The sequence below is a fragment of the Daphnia pulex genome, chromosome 10 (genome assembly GCF_021134715.1).
Source record: "Daphnia pulex isolate KAP4 chromosome 10, ASM2113471v1".
NCBI classification, from domain to species: Eukaryota; Metazoa; Arthropoda; class Branchiopoda; order Diplostraca; family Daphniidae; genus Daphnia; species Daphnia pulex.
This window is the reverse complement of record NC_060026.1, coordinates 7056199-7079719: the sequence shown is the minus strand read 5'-3', so window position 1 is coordinate 7079719 and position 23521 is coordinate 7056199. Positions and strand designations below refer to the sequence as shown.

General features: G+C 43.1%; 1 protein-coding gene across 4 annotated transcripts; it reads left to right on the top strand.

Moving 5' to 3' along the window:
• Positions 1–1824: 1824 nt before the first annotated feature.
• On the top strand, positions 1825–22236 carry LOC124206181 (ABC transporter G family member 20-like). Of its 4 annotated transcripts, XM_046603880.1 has the most exons (14): positions 1825–1962; positions 5981–6259; positions 14993–15205; positions 15824–16246; positions 16612–16705; positions 17956–18291; positions 18360–18820; positions 18892–19102; positions 19188–19365; positions 19455–19570; positions 19806–19876; positions 19970–20058; positions 20138–20314; positions 20383–22236. In XM_046603880.1, coding segments are annotated over exons 2-14 (2679 nt in total). In that variant the 5' UTR covers positions 1825–1962; positions 5981–6257; the 3' UTR covers positions 20691–22236. The 4 variants fall into 4 exon arrangements, with proteins under 4 accessions (XP_046459836.1, XP_046459839.1, XP_046459837.1 ...); XM_046603883.1 differs by lacking the exons at positions 1825–1962; positions 5981–6259 and adding an exon at positions 13995–14214; XM_046603881.1 differs by lacking the exons at positions 1825–1962; positions 5981–6259 and adding an exon at positions 14595–14872.
• The last annotated feature ends 1285 nt before the right edge of the window (positions 22237–23521 follow it).

Genomic DNA, 23521 nt, shown 5'->3' with positions numbered 1-23521 from the left:
ATCGTCGACGTGGAGCCGGCCATGGTGCAACCGTGCACAACTCCAAAAGGTCCTTCTTCTTCTTCTTGTTCCTTTTAAAAAATTGAGAGAGGGACACGGTAGTTGTTATATGGCGCTTCTTTTTTTTTGAAAAAAAAAATCGAGGGTTTCGTTGTCTCCCTTTCGCTTTCATTTGAAAAACTGATGGAATTTTCTCTATAATAATGGAAGACGTCACGGCGAGCGCGTTATTACAATCCCCCATGAGCCGCTGTATACATACACCGTATGGTGGGGGATTGGCCCAGCACCGCGCGCAGCAGACAACTTATTAACTAACCTTGACTGTGTAGAGTTGTAGAGTGTAGAGAGCAAAGATGATTATCTGGGTCCGATTGCAGTGCGGGGGGAAAATCCACGAAATCGAAGGTAAATTAACGTCGAAAAAATAGAAAGGGTTGAAGGTAGGACCGGAGAAAAAATAAAAGGGTGAGGGCGAATAAATCAGGGTCAGATGCGCGAGTTTGGATTGAAAATTTTGAAAAGCTTTCACCCCCACCTTCGTCGACGCTCACCTGCCCTATACCAAGAACTTCGGTGGTTGTGTGTACACACAACACACCATCCTCTTTCTCTCGCTCTCTCCATCTTCTTTTTTTTTTAGTTTTTTAACTTTTTCTCACCTGGATTTCCCAGCAGGAGGAGGAAGAAAACATTCCGGACCCCAAGACAAGTTTTTCGGTCTTTTTTTTTCTCCACTTGTTGTTTTCCACGACAGCCCTTATATTTTCTCCCTTTTCTTTTTGACTCGCCCTCCACCCTTTTATTCTAATTTCTTTTTTTTTCTTTCTTTTTCTTTCTCTGTGTCTTTTATTTCTTTTCTCATTTCGGTACTTTTTCTCCCATCTCCCTCTCGACATTTTCTAATTCGATTTTCGCAGACAGCACTCTCAATTTGTCGGTTATTTTTCAAGTGAGATTACTTCTTTTCTCTTTTTTTGAAATATCGACTTGATTTATTTATCTCATTTAAATATAAAAAAGGCAATTAAAAAAAATGAATAACTGAGTTCAAACAATCGCGAACATTTGCGTGGGAGTGTGTGACAGTTACAGCATAACGGGAGCTTTACGATATTGCGGTTATCAGATTGTCAAACGGGTGCTGATGTCAACTGTCGCAGTGCCGTTTGTTGTTTTGGTTGACGTGCGTGAAATATCATCGCCATTTTTGGTGTGAATACACCACGTTGCCCCACCTCCGTTTCCGCGGCTGTCGTAATCTAATATCCGGATCCGCAACATAATCTGCCCATTAAAAAAGCTGGCGTTACATAAGACACGCAGTCTGCTAGCCCCCATCCTAATTCAATTTCCGTTACTCTTGGTTTCGTCTGCGTTTATTATTCATTTATTCATTTCGAAATGAAGACAACAAAATCCCCCCCCCCACCAAAAAAGAGGGGGAAAAAACCCAACTCCCTTGAAATTTAAAAAATAAATTAAACAAAAAAAAAAGAAAAATCCCCCGAAATACTCACCATCACTTTTGTCAACGAGAGGACTCGACTAGCAGTGCAGCAGTCTTTTAGTGAGAGAGAGAAAGAGAAGCCCCTGGAACCGAAAATTCTTCTAGTCTCACTGGATTGGTTCGGGACCGAGCCGAAGCCCCGCCTCTGGTGGTAGAGCGGGCGGCTTTTTGGGCTGTATAAGCTATCTCCTACCTATGTGTATATACCTCCCCGAGTGGCGAGAGGGTGTTGGAAGAGGTGGCGAGAGGCTTCCAGCTCAAAAACTGGGCAGAGAGACTCGACTAGTCGACTGGGCTTTTTGATAAAAGGAAGACGACTGGAGTGGTGGAGTCTTAGTTGAATCGCCAAAGCCACCGAACTTACCTGTTCGCAGCCTCGTCTGGTTGTGTGTGCGCGTCCGCGTGTGCCAGTGTGCCTTAGTCTCTCTTGTGTCGTGCCGTGTCTCACTCAGGTAATGATCGTTACCCCCGCTCTCTCAACCACACACATACATACACCCACACAGCCAACACAACACAGGTTGCTACCGCCGTTATTGCGTCTTTAAACAAATCAAACCCCCAGCACCCCCCATTCATCCAATGGATTTTTTCCCCAACCACCAGAAAAACAGCAGGACGGAATAGTTCCCCCCCCCCCCCCCCCCCAAATTCAACACCGAATTGAGCGCGGGGAATTTAAAAATTTGGCGTCAGATTGAAAAAAACAAAACAAAATTGTAACATCATCGGCTGCTATTTTTTCTTTCCGTGTGCCATCCGGTTTTCTCGAAATCCATGTCCAATGTGGGGAGAGAGAGAAGAGAAGAGAAGAGAGAAAAGAGGCAAATTAAAAGGGTGGAGAGTCTCGGATTTTCTCTCTTCTCTCCTCTCTGTGGAGTCTTCTTCTGCTTTCCTCTCTTTGGCTCTCTGTATATAGTTGTATGGGTTTTCGGTTTCCCAACACAGCTCGCCGATGGAATTACCCTTGATCAAAAATTTTAGAAAGTGGCGCGGACTTATTTCTCTCTCTCTCTCTGCCGGATGTTTCTAGACTAACCGACGTTGCTGTTCGATGTTTGGCCCGCTTTTTTTTCTCTCTCTCTCTTTGGCAATTTTTTAATTATCTCTTTCCTTTTTAGCATGAATTGGATGTTAGCCGCAAAAAAAAAAAAGAATGAAATTGAAGGTATCCAAAGTCATTGGACGTCGGGACTCGTTGTTAGTCATGTTAGAATGTCCCGTTTAGAATCATTGATTTCTCAGAAAGAACTAAATCTCAAATAGAAACATTGAAATGTAGAGTGATAAAACGAGTTTTGGGTTGTTTCATCTAGTTCGTTCACGCTGTGATGCGATTCTTGTCGGTCGCAACCGTCACGGATGGGAGTAACCCTGTCCTCTTATATGCGCTACACATTCTCGTTCTCCTCCTCTCTCTCTCTCTCTCTCTGTTTTGTTGTTGTTGGGTTTCTAGCGTATGTGTTATGTCTTTTCTCCCTCTCTCGGTCTCTCTTTCTATTCGGAGGCTGTTAACCTACTTCAGGCTGCCTCGTAGCACTGGTTCGGGTCCCGCCGCCGCCGTATCTCTCTGCGTGTTTCTTCTCTTTTTCGTCTCTACTACTACTTACTTCTCCTCACTCGATTCTTTCGCTTTCTTCCAACGAGCCCCCAACAGGTGTTAGGAGCAGGGCGATGCATAGGCACTTTTGCAATGAATCTCCTTTTTGGGCGTTCTTTTTCGATGTATAGCCGGTGTGTTTGATACCAACCACAGACAATGACGACATTCATTCGTCTCCTATGGGTTTTTTTTTTCTTTTCTTGTGTAGCTTAGAGACGTCACCGCGTTCGGTAATGCCGCACTTGGTAATCGAGGGAATTGCTGATTGTTTAGCCAACTGCGTGAATATCTTGGTAACGGAATTCCTTGGTGGCCGACACCGAGTGTATCTTTTTTATCTTGTCACATCGATCTTCTTGGGCAACTCAACCCGCCGAAAGAGAGAGAGAAAGCGCAAGGGTCGTAGTCGCTACTTTTTTTTTTTTGACGTTATAAGACAATCGGGTCAATATCTGTCGCCAATCTTTTGGATTAAAAACGATCAATATTATATACGCGCAGTCGAAACTCGTCGTGACAAAAAAATAATAATCTAGTTACCCAAATTTAGAATTTTGCGAAAGTGGTTGTCAAGTTTGCCTTTTTTTCCCCCGCCGAGTTCAAATCTATTTCAAGGATATTTTTTTATTTCGATTGTATAATTTTGATTCGGGATTCGGATTTCCAAAAAGTACTTGCCCTCTTTCTCACTGCCGCACCTGGTTTCGTTATTTTTAGTTTTTTTTTCTGTGTGTTTGTTTAAAAAAAAAAGGGATTTTATTTTCACGAAAACTGCCTCCTTATTTTTGTTGGTTAATTTGGTATGGTTCGGTTTTTCGACGGTGGCCGAAATTTCTCCTTTCGCATTGTTTAGCTCACGGCGCGGCCGACTGTATTTTCTGTTGTATTCTTCCAGTTTCTTCTTCACGTTTTCCTTGTGGCTAATGGCATCAGCAATTGAATAGCTTTGTGGTGCCATGGTTTTCCATCGAGGTCCTAGCTCACTGCAAGTCGGGTTGGATGGTTGGATGGCCAGTTTGATTAGTCGGTGGCGGGATTGATTAGTATCTATTTCTTTTGACTAACTTTTCAATTCATTCAAATGTTTTCTTTTTATTCTTCCCTCCATTTTCACCGAGTCAAAATAAAAAAAGAGTTGCGTCAAGTAGATTATATTTAGTGTAGATGTATTTACATCCCCTAGAGGCCCACCAGATTGGCTCCGCTGACTTGCTAATAACTTGCCTAATAACTACTGGCCGAGGACTACAAAAAAAGAAGAAATATTAAAAAAATCTTACCCACACAGAAAAAAGGCAACGCGCGCGTTTCACTTTCCAAACTCGTTTTCCGTGTCGTGGATTTGGCTGGCGAGCATCTCGCAATCTTACCGGGAGAATCTAATGCGCGTGTTTCTTTTGCTTCTCTCTTTTTTTTCTCATTCTTTTGCTTCGACTTTGTTTCGCTTCTTTTTCTTTTCTTTCCTTCTGTTTTTCTCTCGTTTGTTGTGTTGTGTAGCGCTGTACAGCAGACAACGTTTTCTGCCAGGGATGTTCGACTACTCTTTTCTCTTTTCTTTTGTCAGCATCGATGTCTTTTGATACGGCAGCCGGATTGTTGAGGACGCGCATTGATTCGCGATGGGGAATCGTTTGAGCATCTCTTCTTCTTCTTCTTCGTCTTATTGTTTCTTACTTCTTCCTTTTTTTTACCTTTCCAGCCGACGAAAGCGAAGGAATGAAGATAAGCAGCGCCAGAACTTTCCCTTGCTAAGTTGAGTTGAATGGCGAACTGTTATTCAGGTCGAAGAGCTCTCGGTCAGAGAGAGAGAGAGAGATGGAAATAGGCACACAAAATAAAAGTAAAAAGAGACGAGAGAAAAAAAGGGGGGATATTTCTTCTTTCATTTTCTTTTTTCTTTTTACTTTTCATTTTATGTGGCGCGTCTGTCAGGTCGCGTGACCCCGTTCGGACACTTCCACCCTCTTTCCGTTTTTATTTTTTGCCCAGCGTTTGAGTTGTTGTTGTTATCGTCTAGTATATATTTGCCGAGAGTAGGAAAGAAAGTAAAAAGGGTCGGAAAAACGGTTGGGGTTCTCGGCTTTATTCAGTCAGGTGAACAAAAAAAAAACGAAAATAACCTTTGGAGATGGGTTGTCCTGACCTACCCCACAAATAATTTGGAATACTTTTTCAATGTCCCATGGTTGTTTTTTTTCCTTCCCCCCATGATGAATCGTTGTGTGCTAATTTTGGGTGTTTAAGTGACGGGACTCCCTGCCGTTTGAGATCTTTCAATTTTCATTAGAAAAAAAAAAAGATAAAAAAAGTGGGCACACACGAAAAAATAGAAAACGAGGACATGTGTGCACTGCCAATGTGGACTGTGGTGGTACGGCGTTGTGCACATGACTCAGCAGTCCGGGATCAGTTCATGGCCGTTGTGTTTTATTTCTTTAAGAGGGGAAAACGACGATGGCTTTTAAGGTGATTTCAACCGGCGGACAGCGTCTCGCCGTCAGCGGCAATGCTTACATAAGCTGTCATGCCAAAAGGAAAGAAAGAATATAGGAGACAAGTCACAGAGTAAAAAAAAAAAGAGAGAGAGAGAATGAACGAGAACGAAACGGATCCGTGTCGCGCATGATTTCACTTGCTCATTCGACTCACTTGAAGACAAACCTTTTTCTTGTGCGTTTCCCTCGCGTTCGATATCCAAGTCATGTCAGGAGTTGTCTCACTCTCCCTTTCACGAAACTCTCTACACGAGTCGCTGGTTTAAAAAATAAAAACACATTTTGATTTCTGAATTTTGTGTTTGATTATTTTGACAAACTTGATTGATTAATCGTTCTTTTTTTCTTTTGGTTTCCTTTTTTGACAAGCAGAAATTCTAGAATTGGATCAACCCAAATTGCCGGTTTCCATTCGATCAAAAAATCAACAGGAGGGAAAAAGAAATAAGACGGAACAACTTTTGGGGTTTTAAAAAGCCAACCATTTGGACCGCCCAGTGTTTTGTTTCATTTGGAGCTCGAGTGTGGGAACAACGACGACGTCGAGCGTCGGCGTCGCGATCATTTGATTGGCGGGCGGCAACCCCCTTTGAATCCTGCCCGAAAAACAAGAGAGCGGCGAATTCCGTGCCAATTACTCTACAACAAAATGTAAGTCTTTCTCATCATTACCGTTTTTCTTTAGATTTTTCAAACTCTCGGGTTTCTAAATCGATGCATCACTGTTGTTATTATTATTGTGCCGTAATATTTGCGTGGGAGAGAGAATTTTGTAATCAGTTCCCAAGAGTGTGTCGAGTAAAAAAAAAACCATCGGGGAGGGTTTAAGGGTGCGGCTATTTTTTCCCGGCTTATATATATATTTGTGTGTGTGGTAACGGGCGGCACATACCAACCGTCTCATAAAGACTATCAAAATAAGTTTTACCCCTCCAAACAGTAAAAAAAAAGGGAAAGAAATGAAAAGCGAAAGGTATACATGTCTATATGATTGCCTTCGTTTTCTCCCTTGCAAGCCAATAGTTTTGAAGAGAGCCCCTCCGTGCCCTTATTGTCCATTTCGGCCATCTGTGTGTGTGTGTGAAACAAGTGCTTTTTTGGGGGCCCTTTTCCCTCAAAAATGTACTTTTTCTCTCTTAAACATTTTTATGAAGGTTGGAACGGTTCATCTGCTCAATACCAAATTGCCCCCACACGGCCTAGTAGGTCTGGGCAGGCTTAAGCCGGGTTAGACTGGACCCAGGTAGAATAGCAGATAGCATAAATATATAGATGAAAGAGAGAGGGGTTTGGCTTCTGGCGTGTATCTGCTAACAGCGATACAGACACGGTCACATACACACAAGACACACACACAGGTACAGGTACAAGAAAAGCGAAAGTTTTCCCTTTTCCTTTCTTTTTTTTTCTGTTTCTTTTTCTTTTTTTGTTTTTCTTCTTTTTCTCGGTCCTTCTATTCTTTATTCATCGCACCGCATCGCACTCCTCTTCGTCTTCTTTCGGACAGAATCGAGTCTAGAATAGGTAAATAGATGCACGCGTCCAATAGTAAATAAGCTCTTTTCTCTCCCAAATATTTTACTTCTTCTTCTTCTTTAGACTTCTCATATTCTCTTGCTTTTCTCTTGTATACTCACCTATCCGTCTTTTCTTTCTTTTTTTTGGGAATTTTCCGGCGCGCATTTCAAAAGCTTCTTTTGACGCTGCAGCTTATAGCTAGTATATAGTATAGGATATGGCCGTTGAGTGTAGCTGCTGCCGGCCCCGTGTGTGTGCGTGTTATTTTGGACGTTGGCTGGTTGAAAGTAAAAGTGAGAAATTTCTCTCGGCGCTTGTCTTGCCCCCCTTCCATCGTCCTCCTCCTACGTATACCATCGTCCAAAGTTCTTTTAGGCTGGGCTGTCGCTGCTAAAAAAAAAAAAAAAAAACCCAGCCAACTCTATTGACCTCAATGTTGAAAGACTCGCCGGTTTGGCTTGGCAAACAGGTTCTTTTCTAAATTCCTCCCATGTGTGTTTGCTTTTTATTTTCTGCGATTCCTTTTCACTTTGGATTTTGTTGTTTTTTTCTTTTTTCTTTCGATGTAGTAGGTCTGTCGCAATGAAAAGGCAAATAACAAGCCATCCGTCAGATTTTTTGTCGTTTTATTCTTCGGGTTTTATTTGATTTAGATACAAAAATGTGGAAATTGTCAATGTGTATATGGCGTTCCGGAAACGAACAATCAATGATCCGTAGGAATGTCTCTTTGCTCTACCTACCTGTGTGAGCCATGGAAAACACAAATTTATTTTTTATTTTTACGATTTCCAAATTTTTTCCCCTGGTTAGTTTTCGTTTTGTTTTATTAGTTTTGACTCGGCGTAGGGAAAAAAAAAGAGTGTAGGTATATCTTATGGTGGAAACGTTTGTCCTATCCTTTATATGGCGAGTCAAGAGAAGAAGAAAAAAAGAAACGAGAGAAAAGGGTTGCGCCGTTTGGGGCCATAAGCGGGTGCCCATAAGTGTTGCGTCCAACGAGCGATTCAAGGCCCCGCGTGTGTGGAAAACACACACAGACAACAACCGAAACTCGTATACTATACTATACTCGCTCTCTCAGCTTTTGGTGAAGCTTTAGCTATTTATTTTTCTCGTTTCTTTTTCAAAAAAGGAGAGCCAAGTTGGTCATCAAAGTAGGGCAAGACTCTCCTAGCGGGCAGGAAAAAACGAAACACAATCGAGCTTTTTTATATATTTTTTTTTAACTTTTTGGTGGAGATTATTTGGTTGCTGGCTATCTTTCGTTCGCTTAACACAGACGATCAACAAAACAAACCCTATTTTTTTCTGTGCTCCGCGTCTTGTCTGAAGGAGTAAAGTGTGTGTGATATGCTAATAAAGATGACGGACGATTCGCCAGCGATTCGCGCAAGGTAAGAATAAACGAAGGAATTTTTTCGACTGGTCAAATCTTTTTACTTTTCCAGACTCTCTTGATCTCTCATGTAGCACACTCACTTGTCTGGCCAGTCGTTTTCCCTTTCGTTTTCTTTTTTTTTCAGTTTTGAAGGGAGCTATGCAAGTATATCTGTGCTTGCTGGTCTGTTTTAATAGAACGGCTGGCCTTGTGGGCTCTTGTAGTCATGGGCATCTTACAGTCCTGTTCTTGTTCTCTTCTTAATTGTCCAATAAGGTTTTCTTTTTTTTCCAATGTTTCGAAAAGTTATTATCATTATTTTTGGGAAGCTTATTTTATGGAAGAGGTGTGTGTGTGTTGCAGCTTGGGCCGTGTCCCGTGACGCATGAATCCCGTTTTGTGGTATACACATGGCACTAGTTAAAAAAAAGAAACGACCAACAACAAACACAAACAAAAAACCCTGAAGGGCTCGGTTCCGGCCTCTGCCAATAATCCGCCGTTCCTTTTATTTATTTATTTTTTTCATATTCGACCCGCTGAAACGAATCGAACGAGGGAGATCATTGGGTTGGGATAATATTGACGGGCCAGTCGACTGGAAAAATATCCCCGTGTAATGCGAGAAGGGTAAGGCACCACACAAACGTATAATCGCGTGTTCTCTTATACAAAACACACAAGAGCATTTACGCTTGTCAACATTGTAAACACACGGTAGGCACGACACGCGTGCGGGAGCTCGCCAAACTCTCGTCGATGGGATTTTGGAAAGTCGATAAAAGTAAAAATCGTAACCTATAGCTATTGGCGATTGTCTTGCGTGCTTGCCAGCCCAAGCTTATACATGTGTGTGTTCCCTTTTCTCTCTGCTAATTCACGTTCACAATATCAGTCCTCTCCCCACCGCCCGCCAACTGGTTGCCCCCCTTTTTTTGGTTCGTTGTTGTGCCATTCATTGCGGATTTTGGTCAAATTTCCGTTCGCATCCGGGGACGATGTTGCCGAGCGAAACGAAACCGGACCTAAGCACGATATAGTGACCGTCAGAGAGAGAGAGAGAGAGAGAGAGATTTGACCAAGTATACACGCACGTATACATGTACTACCACACAGTGAAAATTTCGATATTGAATTTTTTCTCGACTGGGCTGGACTTTCCGGCCGACCGCTTCACTTGTCCTCTCTTTTGATGGCTTTGTTGCGGTGTAGTAGATTATAGAAATAGTGAAATGTGCAGGCAGTGACTGTGTTTGGACCGTCAGCAATCCGGTCATTCATCATCGATCCGAATTCGAGAGAAACCGGTCCGGTTTTTTCTTCTTCTTCTTTCGATGGTCGTCCTTTTTTTTATTAGTTTTTTTTTTATTGTTTAATAATCATTTGCTTTGTGGGGGAGTTTTCGACGTGATGCGTGAGATTCGCTTGTCAGCTTGTCAGTGATATGTGTCGTGTGATTTTGGGAATGCTCGTCGCCGCCGCCGCCGCTTGAAACGGACGAGTTTGCGGGAGTTTAGTTCACGTGAATCACGCGCTTTCACGTCATCCATTCACCTCGCGGGCTCAGACGGACGGTATCCTACATACGTAACGAACTCGTGTAAAAGGTAGGCTATTGTGCAAACCAAACGGGACCGGTGACGTAGCAGTCCGACGTACAGTCTGGCCCGTGACGTCAAACAACACAAACAGGGATAGTGTGATGGACTAGCGGTATCGGATATTATTACCCTCTGCGTGTAATCAGCGATTGACCGAACGGTGCCCGATAGGGTCATGTAATCGTTTCGCCAAATGAGGCAATGACAAGACCGAAGAACAAAAGAATTAGCCAAAATAGGCCAAAGAGAAATTTGCACTGTGTAACCGATTGGAAAGAGAAGGTTTTTCTTTATACCTTATTCTCTTTTTTTTTTCTTCTCCCGAGCTATACTTGCGGGCGGGCTATTAAGTTTTTGGGGCTCGTCTTATAACCAGTCGGCCCAACAGGTGTTAGGGCAGTGGCCACTGGTCAGTTATACATAAAAGTTTTTGATTTGAGAGAGCTCAGAGACGGTCGGGAACTTTTGTTTTTTTTTGTTTTGTTTGTGGAACGAAAAATAAAATAAAATAGGGTTAGCCGCCGCTGTGTCTGCGTTAACCCAAAGTTGCCGTAGCTAGTAGCGGTTTTCGTTCGATGGAACACTTTGGCGCGAAAGTTTACCGCGTCTGCTTCACTATTTAATGAGCAGTTTTCTCCTCGCCCGTTTCACGCTGTATTTTTGTCTTTTTTTTTTATTATTATTATTCTTTTTTCCATTTTCTTTGAATGTGGTTTGTGCTGCTGCTGGCGGCTATCGGGTTATTTTAGTATTTGGCAGTTAAAAGCAGAGACCGGCTATCTTTTCTGTTTGAATTTCATTCGTAAATTTGGTGAGAACGGCGCTTGATGTAGTGTGAATGATTGGAATGTGCCAGTAAGTCGGTAACTGTGAATCTCGTGTGTAAGTTTGACTTTGAAAGATGGACCCGGCCTTTTTGAAAGAAAAAATCAGCCCTACTCTACATTTACACGAGCCGTAAGGCCTTCTTAGAAGATATTACTAGTAAAATCCCGCTCGTCTAATAATCACGCGTTCCTGAATGTCGAACGAGCCGAGATTCTTTCTGGGAAAAGAGCAAAACAAACACAAACAACCGAGAAAAATTCACCGGCCCTCTAGGACTTTTTTCTTTCTGCCCCATTCATCGTCTTGTCGCTGGTTTTTTCCTCCGTTGTAATTCCATCGCATATCTATTCATCCGCCTGAATATATTACACAGCGTAAACCCCTTTTTTCCCCTCTTTCTTGATTCGGTGTCTAAGGTTCCCATCGGCAGTTATTCAACGTTTTTTTTTTCGTGCGTGTTACTTTGTTTGGTCTAGGCGTGTGTGTGTGTGTGTGTGTGTGTGTTAATATTCTGAGCCAGCGCCAGGTCGTCTAGCGATGGCTGGCGGTAGTTTTCCCATTCGCTCTGTTCGCCATGTGAATTTTCGGGTTCCGTTATATAAGTCATCTATAGGGGGAAAAAGAAGAAGAACGAAGTCGAAACACACCAAATAAATACCGGCATAATTTTCTTGTTCTTTTTTTGACCGTTGTTGGTCGTTGTGTTTCGGACCTCTTCAAAATGGACGCATCTAAATTTCTGTCTATAAATTTCGGCCACGTTTCGGCCTCTTTTTCTATTTCTGTACAAAATAGGAGCTCCTTCTTTTCTTGCAGTTGTTGCCCTTTTGGATTTTTTTTTTTAATTTAAAATCTGGACACCCCTATAGTCATATATGCTCACGCAGAAGACGGGAATGCTGTTCGGACTTCACGAGCGTTCACGGACAATGTGCTGCCCATGTGAACCTGTTTCCGACCTCTAGGCTCTTTTGGGGCCTGTCTGGCTTGGTCGCTCAATCAGCGAAGATATGGGAGGGAGAACAAAAGAATGAAGAAAACAAATTAACTGAACGTTATTTAACGTCTAAGAGCTTTGGGTTCCACAAATGGCGACATAGTGAATATAGCGTAGGTGCGGCCGTGTTGGTAAATATAGAAATAATAGAGCGAAACAAAAGCGTTTTTTTTTTATTCTCTTGAGAAAAGAAATTGACGATATAGTCGAGAGAGAACCCCGAACGCGCGCAATGTTTGGAATTCCAAATTGAGCCCCACCAGAATGAGAAAACGAGACCTTGGGACTGCGGCTGGCTGGCCGGGCGCTCTCTTCCGATCATCACGCCGCCACCAAGTTCATCACGGACGCGATGATGCCCCTTTTCTCCTCTCTTATATTTTTTCTTCTTCCCTGTATCCTATAAGACATTAGAAGGTTTTTTTCTTCTTCTTTTGTTATCTCTCTCTCTGATTTCTCCCAATCTCTTTTGTTACAATCCTCAAGTGATGTTTTCTTTAACCTTGACCGGCCAACAGGGTTCTGAGGGATTTATGATGAGGCATTAGTTTTATTTCTCCCTTTTCTTTTTGATTAGTTCATGTATATACCTACATAGTTGAAATTTATACCTCTCTTGCCCATCATCCATCCGCTTGGATTTCTTGATTTGCTCCAACGAATTTCCCTGGCGTTCACTCACGCTCTCTCTCTATCTCCTTCTGATTCATTGCGGGTCGTATACTACGAAGGAAAGTGCAAGTTGCGCTGTTTTTTTTTATCTTGGTGTCCCAATTTTTCGCCATTTTCGGAATGTTTTGGTTCGGTTTTTGGGGAAGTTTTGGGCTTTTTCGATCGATTGGATCCGCTGTCTGTCTAAAAACTAAAATAAAAAATAAAAAAAGCCGGACTAACGACTATGCGTGTGGCCCATGTGTCTAGTTCTTGTTTGGTGGACCGCAAGTCGCCCTCGTGACTCACGGTTGTCGGGTCGTTAACATCAATGCCCGGGCCAGTCAAGACAGAAAAAACCGACACACACAACCTGTTGGTAGGTGTTCTCGGAAGACATTTGGGAGAGAGAGATACAAGCAGGCCAGCTGGCCGGCTTGCCGACCAGTCAGCCTAGATATAATATCGAATAGAAACAAAAGAGTAATAGATCTACATACTGCCAATCAGATATGATTTACGACTCGCTCTCCTATATATATTCGCTTCGAACGAAATCACGCTCACGCACATTCACTCAAAAAACAGCTACACACACACATACTTGTGAATGAAATGATAATGCCCTCTTTTGAATGAAGTGAAAACCCTCGAGCGCTTTTTCCTCTTTTTTTCTTTCAACTGTTGTGTGGACCGTATAGCCAAAAGGTAGACGGAGAAAAAAAACCGTAGGCTAACAGGTGTGCTCTCTCTCTACTATCTCGCCTTTTTTTTTTCCTTAAAAACTTGGCGTTCCTCCTCCTCTTTGCCCTTTGATTCACCTCCTCATTCCTCCGTATGTTTCCCTATTTATTTCCCTGGTTTTATTTCAGCTCTTAAGACTTCTATCTTGTTACTAGAGGACATGAAATTCCTGTAATTTTCACGTTAATGTCCCATACGCCCGATGTTAAAAAATAAAATAAAATGGGTGAGGCCAGTGCCTGAAACGCTTCTGACGTGCAATCCATTCAAAAAATTTTATTATTTTCTTTCTTAGCGTGTTAACCCCCCTATCCTTTTCACGCAAGTCTATGGGTTGTTGGCCCTGGTAACAACATCCGACGTCACATCCGGCCAATTTTTTTTTGTTAGTAGTAGGCTATACTTTAGGAATACGAAAACCCGAGATGAGATCATCAGTTACACCCTGCGCCGACGTCACGCCTTTTTCTTTAATCCGAGAAAACAATCAAACAAAAAACAACAGACGCCGGAATTCCCCTTTGCAATCTTGCAATGTCGCACCTTTTACCAAATTTAATTAATTCACACCTTTCATTTTGCAATTGCAACCCCGGTTTTTTTTTCTCCACCCAATTAGCGCGCTGCGCGCTTACGCCTCCATTATTCTTGACGCTCTTTCAGTAGTCTGCTCTCCCACGACGAGACGAGAAGTTCCCCGTGACAATCCTCGTCTATTTTGTTTTTTATTTTTAAATTATTTTACATTTTGAACGTAACTGAATTTTACAAGTGTCAGAAAAATTATTAATCGACCGAGAGCAAAAGAGACAAGATATCGAGAAGAATTCGAGAAGATTGTTCTTCTACCTTGGCGCAGCAGTCATCATCATCGTAGGCTGTCAACGTAGGACCAATCCTCTTTTCTGCCTCCATCTTCTTCTTATCTCTTCTTTGAGTTTTTTTCCATTTTTTTTCTCTCCATCTCCTCCCGGGCTTGTGTCTAGCGCATTTTCGAGTTGGCTGTGAAATCGGACTCGCCTCTTGGTTGTATGTTTTTTAACTTGGGGGTTTTGGCCGTATAAGCCTGTATTTCTCTCTTTTTTTTCTCTCTTTCCATCTAGCTGCTTCACTCTGTAGTCGCTGTAGTTTTGAGGCCAAGGTTACAGTCGGAAGGAGGGGCCAGGGCCTCTCTTTTCTCTCTTTCTTCATCGGCTTCTCCCAACAAAATTCTCTCTCTCTCCAAAAACCCACCTGAGCGCTTTGCCAGGAGATTTTTTTTTCTTTGGTTTTTTTGGGCCCGAACGAGCTGCTGCTGCTGCCAGGCTGCCACCAGGCGACAGGTTCACGCTCTTTTCGCTCGTTCCATCTGTGGCCCCTTTTGAAATCAACAACAACCCAAATCTCTCTCTCTCTCCCAATCAATGCCGAAGACACTCGACGGGTTGGCTGGCTGGACTTAGTCGTCTGGTGCGCCTCGTCGAGTGTGTTTGTGCGCTGATTGTTTCATCAAAGTGCGCCCGTTGGTCGTCGTCGTCAGTTTCTGGAGAAATCAGAAATCAAATGTATTCGTTTTGTGGCTTGTTTCTTGTTTGTCACGGTACTGGATTACGAAGAAATTGATTAACAATTCTTGGATTTTTTCTTTGTTTGTCTTTCTTTTCGGCCGGTTTTTCTTTCAACAGGATGTCTGAAGACATGATGAACGGCGTCGGAGCACCGAAGACGTCCGCACCACCTTCTCCACCGATTCACCGCAGCGGCGCCGACAATGAGGCGGGCAGCGCCGGCATCGCGGAGGCCATTTTCGTCCGCAACGCCTGCAAGAGTTATGGCGTCGGCAAGCGCCGGTCCACCGTCTTGCGCGGACTCGACATGAACGTCAAAAAAGGAACCATGTAAGTTGGTCGCCTCATTCTAATTTTTTTATTTTCCCGCCCGTGATGACGCAACAAGTGTTATGATGTCATTATGAGGGTAGTGACACTCTCGTGCAGTTTGAACGCCTTCATCGGTGTCGACGGCCATTCTTTCATTTTCCTCCTCAATTGCTGGGAATTTGTGACAATTTGATGAGTGGATAATTGACGGGGGGATTGTCTCCGCTGATAGAACGGCCGAAGAATTCAAACAAGAAGGATGTCGCCTTTTCCGTCTTGCTTTCTGTCTCTCTCTTTTTTTAAAAATATGGCGGCGGTGTGTGCCACATAAGAAAAAGAAAAAGGCAGCCGTTTTTGTTTTCCTTGTTACGCGCGGATTGAAGAGACAATTGAGAGAGACAGAGAAATAAAGGATTTGCCTCATTATCGTAGCGGTGCGGACGACGGGGGGAAGAAAGGGGGTCGACGTGATTTATGTTTATAGTGTGCCGCGACGATCGTATCATTTTCCCAAACGTCCAGGGGTTGACTGGGTTTACATGTCTGGCAACTTATTGCCTTTATTCGTTGGCTTTTATTTTTATTTATTTGACTTGTTGTATTCAAACATTTTTTTTTGCGTGATTTTCTCCGTAGATACGGATTGCTCGGAGCCAGCGGCTGCGGTAAGACGACTCTACTCAGCTGCATCGTTGGCCGGCGCAGCTTCGACAGCGGCGAGGTGCTGGTGTTTGGTGGAGAGCCGGGTTCGGTCGAAAGCGGGATCCCCGGTCCGCGGGTCGGCTACATGCCGCAGGAATTGGCCCTTTACGGCGAATTCACCATCAAAGAGACGCTGCAGTACTTTGGGCGCATCTACAATTTGCCGACCGCCTTCGTCAAATCGCAGATGGAGTTTCTGTTTAACCTGCTCGATTTGCCGCCCGGTCATCGCTACGTCAAAACGCTCAGCGGCGGCCAACAGCGACGCGTTTCATTCGCCGTCGCTCTGTTTCACGAGCCCGAGCTGCTCATCCTGGACGAACCGACAGTCGGAGTCGATCCGTTGCTCCGCCAAAGGTTTGTGGCCTTTTTTTTTTCCTTTGTCGTCTCCATTACGGTTTTGTCGCGTGCAAACATTTGATGGATTGTGACCAAATTAGTTGGACATTCTGAGAAAAAAAGAAGGAAGACGGACGGTATTATACAAAAGGGCCGTTCTTTTATAGCGATAGATTACCCTATCTGCTTTGGAAATCCCATCGGCCCTCGAGCTGTAGAGTCTCGGGGCTCATGTTCCACTCCAGGAATGTGCCACTTTGACCGCTTGTTCTTTTCCCTCAGACATTTGATTGTTCGCAAACGATTTATTTGATTTCGTCTTCATTTAATTTATTGTTTGTTTTTTTGTTTGTTTGTTTGTTTTTTTTTGCCGATATCTGCAGCATCTGGAACCACTTGGTCCGTCTGAGTACCGACCATGGCCGGACGGTCATCATCACCACCCATTACATCGAAGAAGCCAGACAGGCTCACACGGTAAGCGCCAACAGCCAATGGGAATCGGAGAAACCCTTTGACCCTATAGAAAACATTGTCTGTGGCCTTTATGCACATCACTTTCAACTTTCTCAAACGAGCCATAAATCATTTTGGCTGACTAGTCCTTGGCAGCAGTTATTTACCTATGAATATCCTCTCGCATACTACTTGCTGAGCTGTACTGTGGCCATTTACTGCTAGCCCCCCTCCTCACTCTTTGTTCATCCTCCTCTTTTCTCTACCATCTAACCAAACACGGGTGGGGATATCATCATCATAAAAAAAGGAAAGAAACTATCCCCGAACTATCCATTCCGTCACTGCGGGCGGTTTTGTTTTTTAAAAGGCCCGCGCGTTCTGCGCGTTACCGAAACAAAATGAAAGGGGGGTCTCTGATTTTTTAAAATAAAATGTTTCTTAAGACATTTTTTAAATAAAAGATGTACTGCAAATAGTCAGAATTTTGGTGAATCGGCGAAAAATCTAGCGCCAAATTTGTATAGGCGCTGGTCACGTGTTGATCAACCAACGTACAACAATACCTTATTTTACTATTTGGCTGCGGGGCGACGAATAACGAAGAGGTCAAAAACTCTAGCCATCTTCTGTTGGAGTGGGACTCGACTGTGGATGGATGCTTTCGGTCCGTGCGTGCGCGCCTTGGCTAGTTACCTTGACACGGGTATGGTGAGATCTTCTAGAACTTTCGGTCTTTTTGTATGGAGGAAATTTCTTTTCTTATTTTTTCCAGGGGAAGAAAAGAAAAAGAGTCGTCAACCCCCAAATGGGGTAACCGAGTTGTTGTAGGAGTGTGGAGGATTGTGTTTGGGCTCACAGCTTTTGAGACTTGGCTTTTGATCTAGGACACACGATAGGGCAGCAAATCTTGTAGAAGAATGGGGCATGGGAGTAGTTTTGTGGGCTCTAAACCCGTAGCTTCGTGTTAGGCTTATTATATTATGCATCTCGCCCAGTGGGCGTCATCTTGAGGCCATGAGGGTTTTGTGTCGTTTTTCTTGTGTGTGGTTAAGTTCGTTGAACTTTTCTCTATTTTTCTATTTTTCCTGGGACTGGAATCGTCTTCATTGTTGTCTAGAACTAGTCTAGCTTCGCTTTTATTATTTGACGTTATCATTACTACTTAACGGATCAAGACATCTGTTATGTTTGCAACTGGCAATGGCCTAGCGATACTGATGAATGAGATAATCATTATTTTTGTTGGTGATGTGTTATGGTTTCGTTAGATTGGCCTGATGCGTTCTGGTCACCTGCTGGCCGAAGAGTCGCCCCACAACCTGCTTTCTCTGCACGGATTGAGCACGCTTGAAGACGTCTTCCTCAAGTTGTGCATGAAGGATGGCGTCGTCAAGCACGCTACGGCGCCCGTCGTCGCCACCATTACCAACGGCAAAACTGGCTACCCCAATATGGCTCACCAACAGGACCTGGAGGGTCACGACAACCCTGCCTACGTCCAGACTTTCAATAATGTGGATGCCATCACGACCGACATCGAACATCAACACCACAACAGCCAAGATGAAGAAGAGGATCACACAGCTCTAGCGCAACTTTCAATCGTAAGTCGATAACATTTTTGGCCGTTCATTTGTTTCTTCTATTTAATAATTATTTTGAATGGAAACAGATTCCTTTTGGAGCCCAATACTGGAAGAATACGAAATCCATCCTACCGGTAGCCGATGAGGATGGCATTGTTGGATTGACTTTCAGTCCGTCTGGTGACAGTATGGTGCACACATACAGCAACAAGGCGTCCAACAACCAGCAGCAGCACATCAACCAAATGAACGCGTTCAACAATCACGGCAACGACGACTCGGCCACCGCCACCTTCGACACGAAAGAAGGTCTCTTCAACTTGAAGCACGGCGGGAGCAGCACCAATGGAAGCAGCTCGAGCACGGCCAGCTGCAGTAGCTCCAGCAGCAACGCGGGAGACACTAGCAGCAGTTGCGGGAGCACGGCGGCCAGCAGCCGGGCGGTTGGCAAGCGCCGCAGCGGCACTTTCAAATTGGCCATTCCATCGTGGCATCGCAGCGCTGCGCTCATCCGCAAGAATTTCATGCAGACGTTCCGCAACATTGGGTAATGACATTTATTTTATTCCAACATTCTAGATCAATTTTTTAAAACATTTTTCTTCTTTTTTTTTGCAGAATGTTCTTGTTCATTTTCCTTTTGCCGGCCGCTCAAGCCATCCTCTTCTGTTTGGCTATCGGCCGAGATCCTTCTTTCCTGAAGATGGCCATTGTTAACGACGAACTGGATCCGAGTCAGGGCCGCGTTTGCAACTATACGACGGACTGTTCGTATTCCATGTTCAGTTGTCGCTATCTCCGATTCATAGACAATACGACGATAGTCCAGGTTCGATACTTTCCCTTTTGTTTTAGATCCTCCTAACGAGGCCATGACGTCATTATTAATTTTTTACGTCTTGTGCGTATTGCAGGTTCCATTCAAAAGTTTATCGGACGCCATAGACGCGACGAAACGGGGCGAAGTGTGGGGCGTGGTCCATTTCGGGCAGAATTTCACGGACGAGCTGGTCGTCCGTCAAGCGGATGGCAATCATGCGGACAATGAAACGATCCTCGCCAGCCGCATTGCCATCACCCTGGATTGGTCCAGTGCGTAACGTTTCCTGAATATTTTTCTTTCTTTTTACTGTTGTCGTTTATTGCGTGTGATTATTAATTTGTTTATCTATTTACGACAGATCAACAGATTTCGCTGACTCTCCAACGGCGCCTCATTGAGGCATTTGAAGACTTCAGCAAAGACGTTTTGTCCGCCTGCTCCTACGAGCCTGCGGCCGCCAGCATCCCCGTCACGGTAAATAGAATTTCGAAAGTTTGAGACATTTGATTCTAGAGCACAAGCTCATGGGCGCTGGTCTCGGATTGATTCGTTACGTGCTCTGTATGTGTAATTCGCCTGGATAGCCCGCCAGCCGTTTCAAATCAACCACCGGTTTCAAAGTTATCCTGTTGTAACGAATCTTTTTGTTTTCTTTCTTTTTTCTTTTCTTTTCTTGCGTGGGAATTTTTGTTTTCCAATCAACTTTCAGTTTTTGGATCCCATCTACGGCGAAAAGAAACCATCCTTCACGGAGTTTATGGCTCCCGGTATTATTCTAACGTAAGTTTGCCACGCTACCTTTAGCGCTTTAATAGACGTCTATTTTCCAAATGTGTTCATTGCGCTAACTGTTATTTATTCTCTTTATTGCAGTATCGTCTATTTTATTGCCGTCGCCCTGACAGCTGCCGTGTTCATCAACGAGCGAAAGTCTGGACTCCTCGACCGTAGCATTGTGGCCGGTATGTTTTTGGGTTCTCCAGTTTTTTTGTTTTTTCTTTTTCTAAAAGGCAATTTCACCAAATGCAAATGTTTTCACAGGTGTCCAAATGACTGAAATTATGTTGGCTCATCTGGTCAACCAGTTTACTGTCCTCATTGGCCAGACGGCCCTTGTCTTCTTGTTCATGCTTCTCGTTTTCAACATCGCTTGCCACGGCAGCCTGGCCCTGGCCGTTTTCATCACTCTCCTTCAGGGATTGTGCGGCATGTCTTATGGTAAATTTAACAATGGCCTCATTTTTAAAAACTAAACAATTAACCGAATTTTTATTTTTGACTTTCAGGTCTGGTGGTGTCGACTCTGTGCGACGAAGAGACCAGCGCCATCCACCTCTCGCTGGGCAGCTTCTACCCGAATCTCTTGCTCAGCGGTGTTCTATGGCCGATGGAGGGCATGCCCGTCTACTTGCGTTACGTTTCCTACTTCCTGCCGCAGACGTACGCCGTTGAGTCGCTGAGGAACGTCTTCGGCCGAGGCTGGGGAATTGAGCGGCCCGAAGTCTACTTTGGCATCGTCATCAGCTTCAGCTGGATTTTCGCCCTCTTGGCGCTCAGTCTTATCGTCGTGCGTATCCGCAAGTACACGGGTTAGAACTGCTCACGCGCGGGTGCGGTTAAGGAACAAATTAGAAGCAACGACACAGTAGGAAAAAAAAGAAAAGAGACGAAGGTCGTGTCATTCCAGACGGGGAAAAAAAAGCAAGTTCATCATTTTATCTTTATTATATGACGCAAAAAACAAAAAAATTGTACGGGCTCCTTTTTTTCTCGTTCCCGGGTTATTATCTCTTCAACGTGTCGACACTTAAAAGAAAGAAAAAAAACGCAAAAAGAGTTTTACCTACATTTTTCTATTTGTTTGAATTTTTTGGGAAAGTAGTGATTTGTGTGTGCGTGTGTATGTGTGCGTAGACCCGCGTATTCCGTTCCGCTTGTCGAAATGTCTGCTCAAAGACGCATCTGATATCCTCGTACGTTTCACGTCCACTTCAAACATGGGCTCTCCTCTGCACAGCAAACGACTGGACCGGGGAAGCCTTTTTTATTTAAAGAAAAAAAACACTTCATGGATATATGATGACATGATGTTGGTCCTTTCCACTTCTTTCAAGCACATCTGGATAAAATATTTTTGACATTTTTGCGTTCCCATCACATGACTTTTGTACATCCCCCCCTAGACATCAATTCCTCTGGATTGATTTCCCATTTGAATTTTCCATCAAACGGCGCGAAACCGTTTTTTGAAGTGGCTCGTTCCACTTTGAAAATGTGAAAGCGCTTTGTGTCACAGTGTATGTATGCTTGGTCCCCCTTTATTTTTTAGTTTATTTCTATTTTTATAAATATGCAGGATGTGTTCTTTAACGTTCGATTTTTACAATTATCTTATCTTATTCAAAGCGTTAGGTCAATGCGATTCTCGTCCTCTCCCGATTGATTTCGTTAGATTTACATTTTTGACAAGTCCTCGCTCCCAATATTTGGATTTTTCTTTGCTCTTTGATATCGTTTTTTAAATAAATTTAAAATCAATAGTATCTGCGTCTGCGTCTCGATCGTGTGTGAATGAATTTTTTTTTGAATTTTTTAAAATTTTATTCTTTCCGACTGTAATGTTTGAGTGACTGCGACAAAAGGTGTGCAAGTGAGTACGAAGATGAGCGGCGTTAAAAAAACAACAACACAATTTTCAATTCATTTCCGGGGGGTTATTTCCATCATTTTTTTTAAGAATATTTGTATTATTTCACTGCTAAAAAGGAAATGGCCACCCATTCACTTTTGCTAAGTTTTTCCACCCAATTCTGTATGACATGGAATTCTGATTCGACTTTGTAGCGTCACGTCATCATTTCAGCATTTGCTCAAATCGTCGCTCTCCTTTATTTTCTTTACAAAATAATTTGACTGAATATGTATTGTTGCACCAATTCAAATCAGCAAATTACTCCGCAACTTCTTTCTCACTTTCATAATAGTTTTTTTTTATTCTTTTTTTTTATGATGAAAAATGCCAATTCAGATGTGCTACATTATAAACAAAAAAAAGTATGTCGTGTGAAAGAAATAGATTGTAATACATGCCCCCCTCCAGCCCCTCAATCGACTCTTGAATAAAAATTGTTCATCCCGTACTTAGTCTCCGTCTTTTATTTTCTTTTTTTTTCCTCTGCGGTTTTTGCCATCGCCGAATGGACTATTACCGTTGTTTTCTCTTTTTTTGTGTGTATGCTGAAGCTACTATATACGTACATATATAATATCTAATTTCAGAAATTGGCGATTTATGAAGTATAGCCTACTTTATGCTATTGGCCTTTAAACCTGGAAATGAAAACATGTTTGAAAAGACCTGCGGGTAAAAGAACTATTTGGCTGGCGAAAGCGTAGCCGTCAAGGCCGCGATCCGCCTTAAATGGAATCAAGACTCTTGTCTTGTGTAATTTTACTACGTGTATATATATACGCATACGCAGTATACGCATATGAGGAACGCGTGAATAACGTGGAGTCGTGAATGCATTTTGCATCTTCCCATCTGTTACAAGGGCCTTTTACGTTGGAATTCCACAAGGAGAGAGTTTTTTTTTCCTTTCTGGGTTTTCTTTTATTTGATTATTTAAAATTAAAAGACGCAGAAGGAACGAGAAAGGAAAGGGGGGAAAACACAAAAACAACTGAGCCTCTGATCAATAAGACGAATCCAAATGACATTTCTTGGGTTTTTTTGTTGTCCTTCTCGTCGTCTCATCAAGTGGATTAAAATTAATATTAAATCAATTAACGACATCATAGTTTCCAATGGACAAGGCCACGAATGACCAGGCTTTTTTGTTGTTGTTGTTGTTCAAGGTGGAAGAGTGGGGGGCTCATTTGCGCCTTTCAAATTGAGAGTTTCTCCAGGACGAGAAACCGGATCTTGAAAGAAAATTGGTGATGATAGTGGACTAGCGGTCTAGCCAAGTAAAATAGTCATTGGAATGCCTTGAGGTATCGCCACTACCTACTTTAGTTGTGACATCGCATTCTATACCTGCATACACATACACCTTTAACTATCGACACATAACTCGACTACCTGCTTTTTATTTTTGTTTTATGCCCGTGAAAGATATAGTACGACTGATTTCACCTGGCTCTTCTTACCTACAATATAAAATATCATGTGTATATCTTGTTGTCGTCGCGGATTCCTAATAAACAGCAGGCACCAGACTGGTGGAATGTCAAAATATGCGAAATTTTTTCGTTTTCTTTTTCTAACTTGTTTTCCTGGTTTGGTAATAGAGAGTGAGCGAAATACCGATCATTTCAATAGGTTTCTCAACTCACAAAGTTTTTTATTTATGAATTGAAATTTGACCCGATCATCAGCAATCAGAGTCTTGTGTTGGTTTCGAGAAAGTATAAGACCTCTTA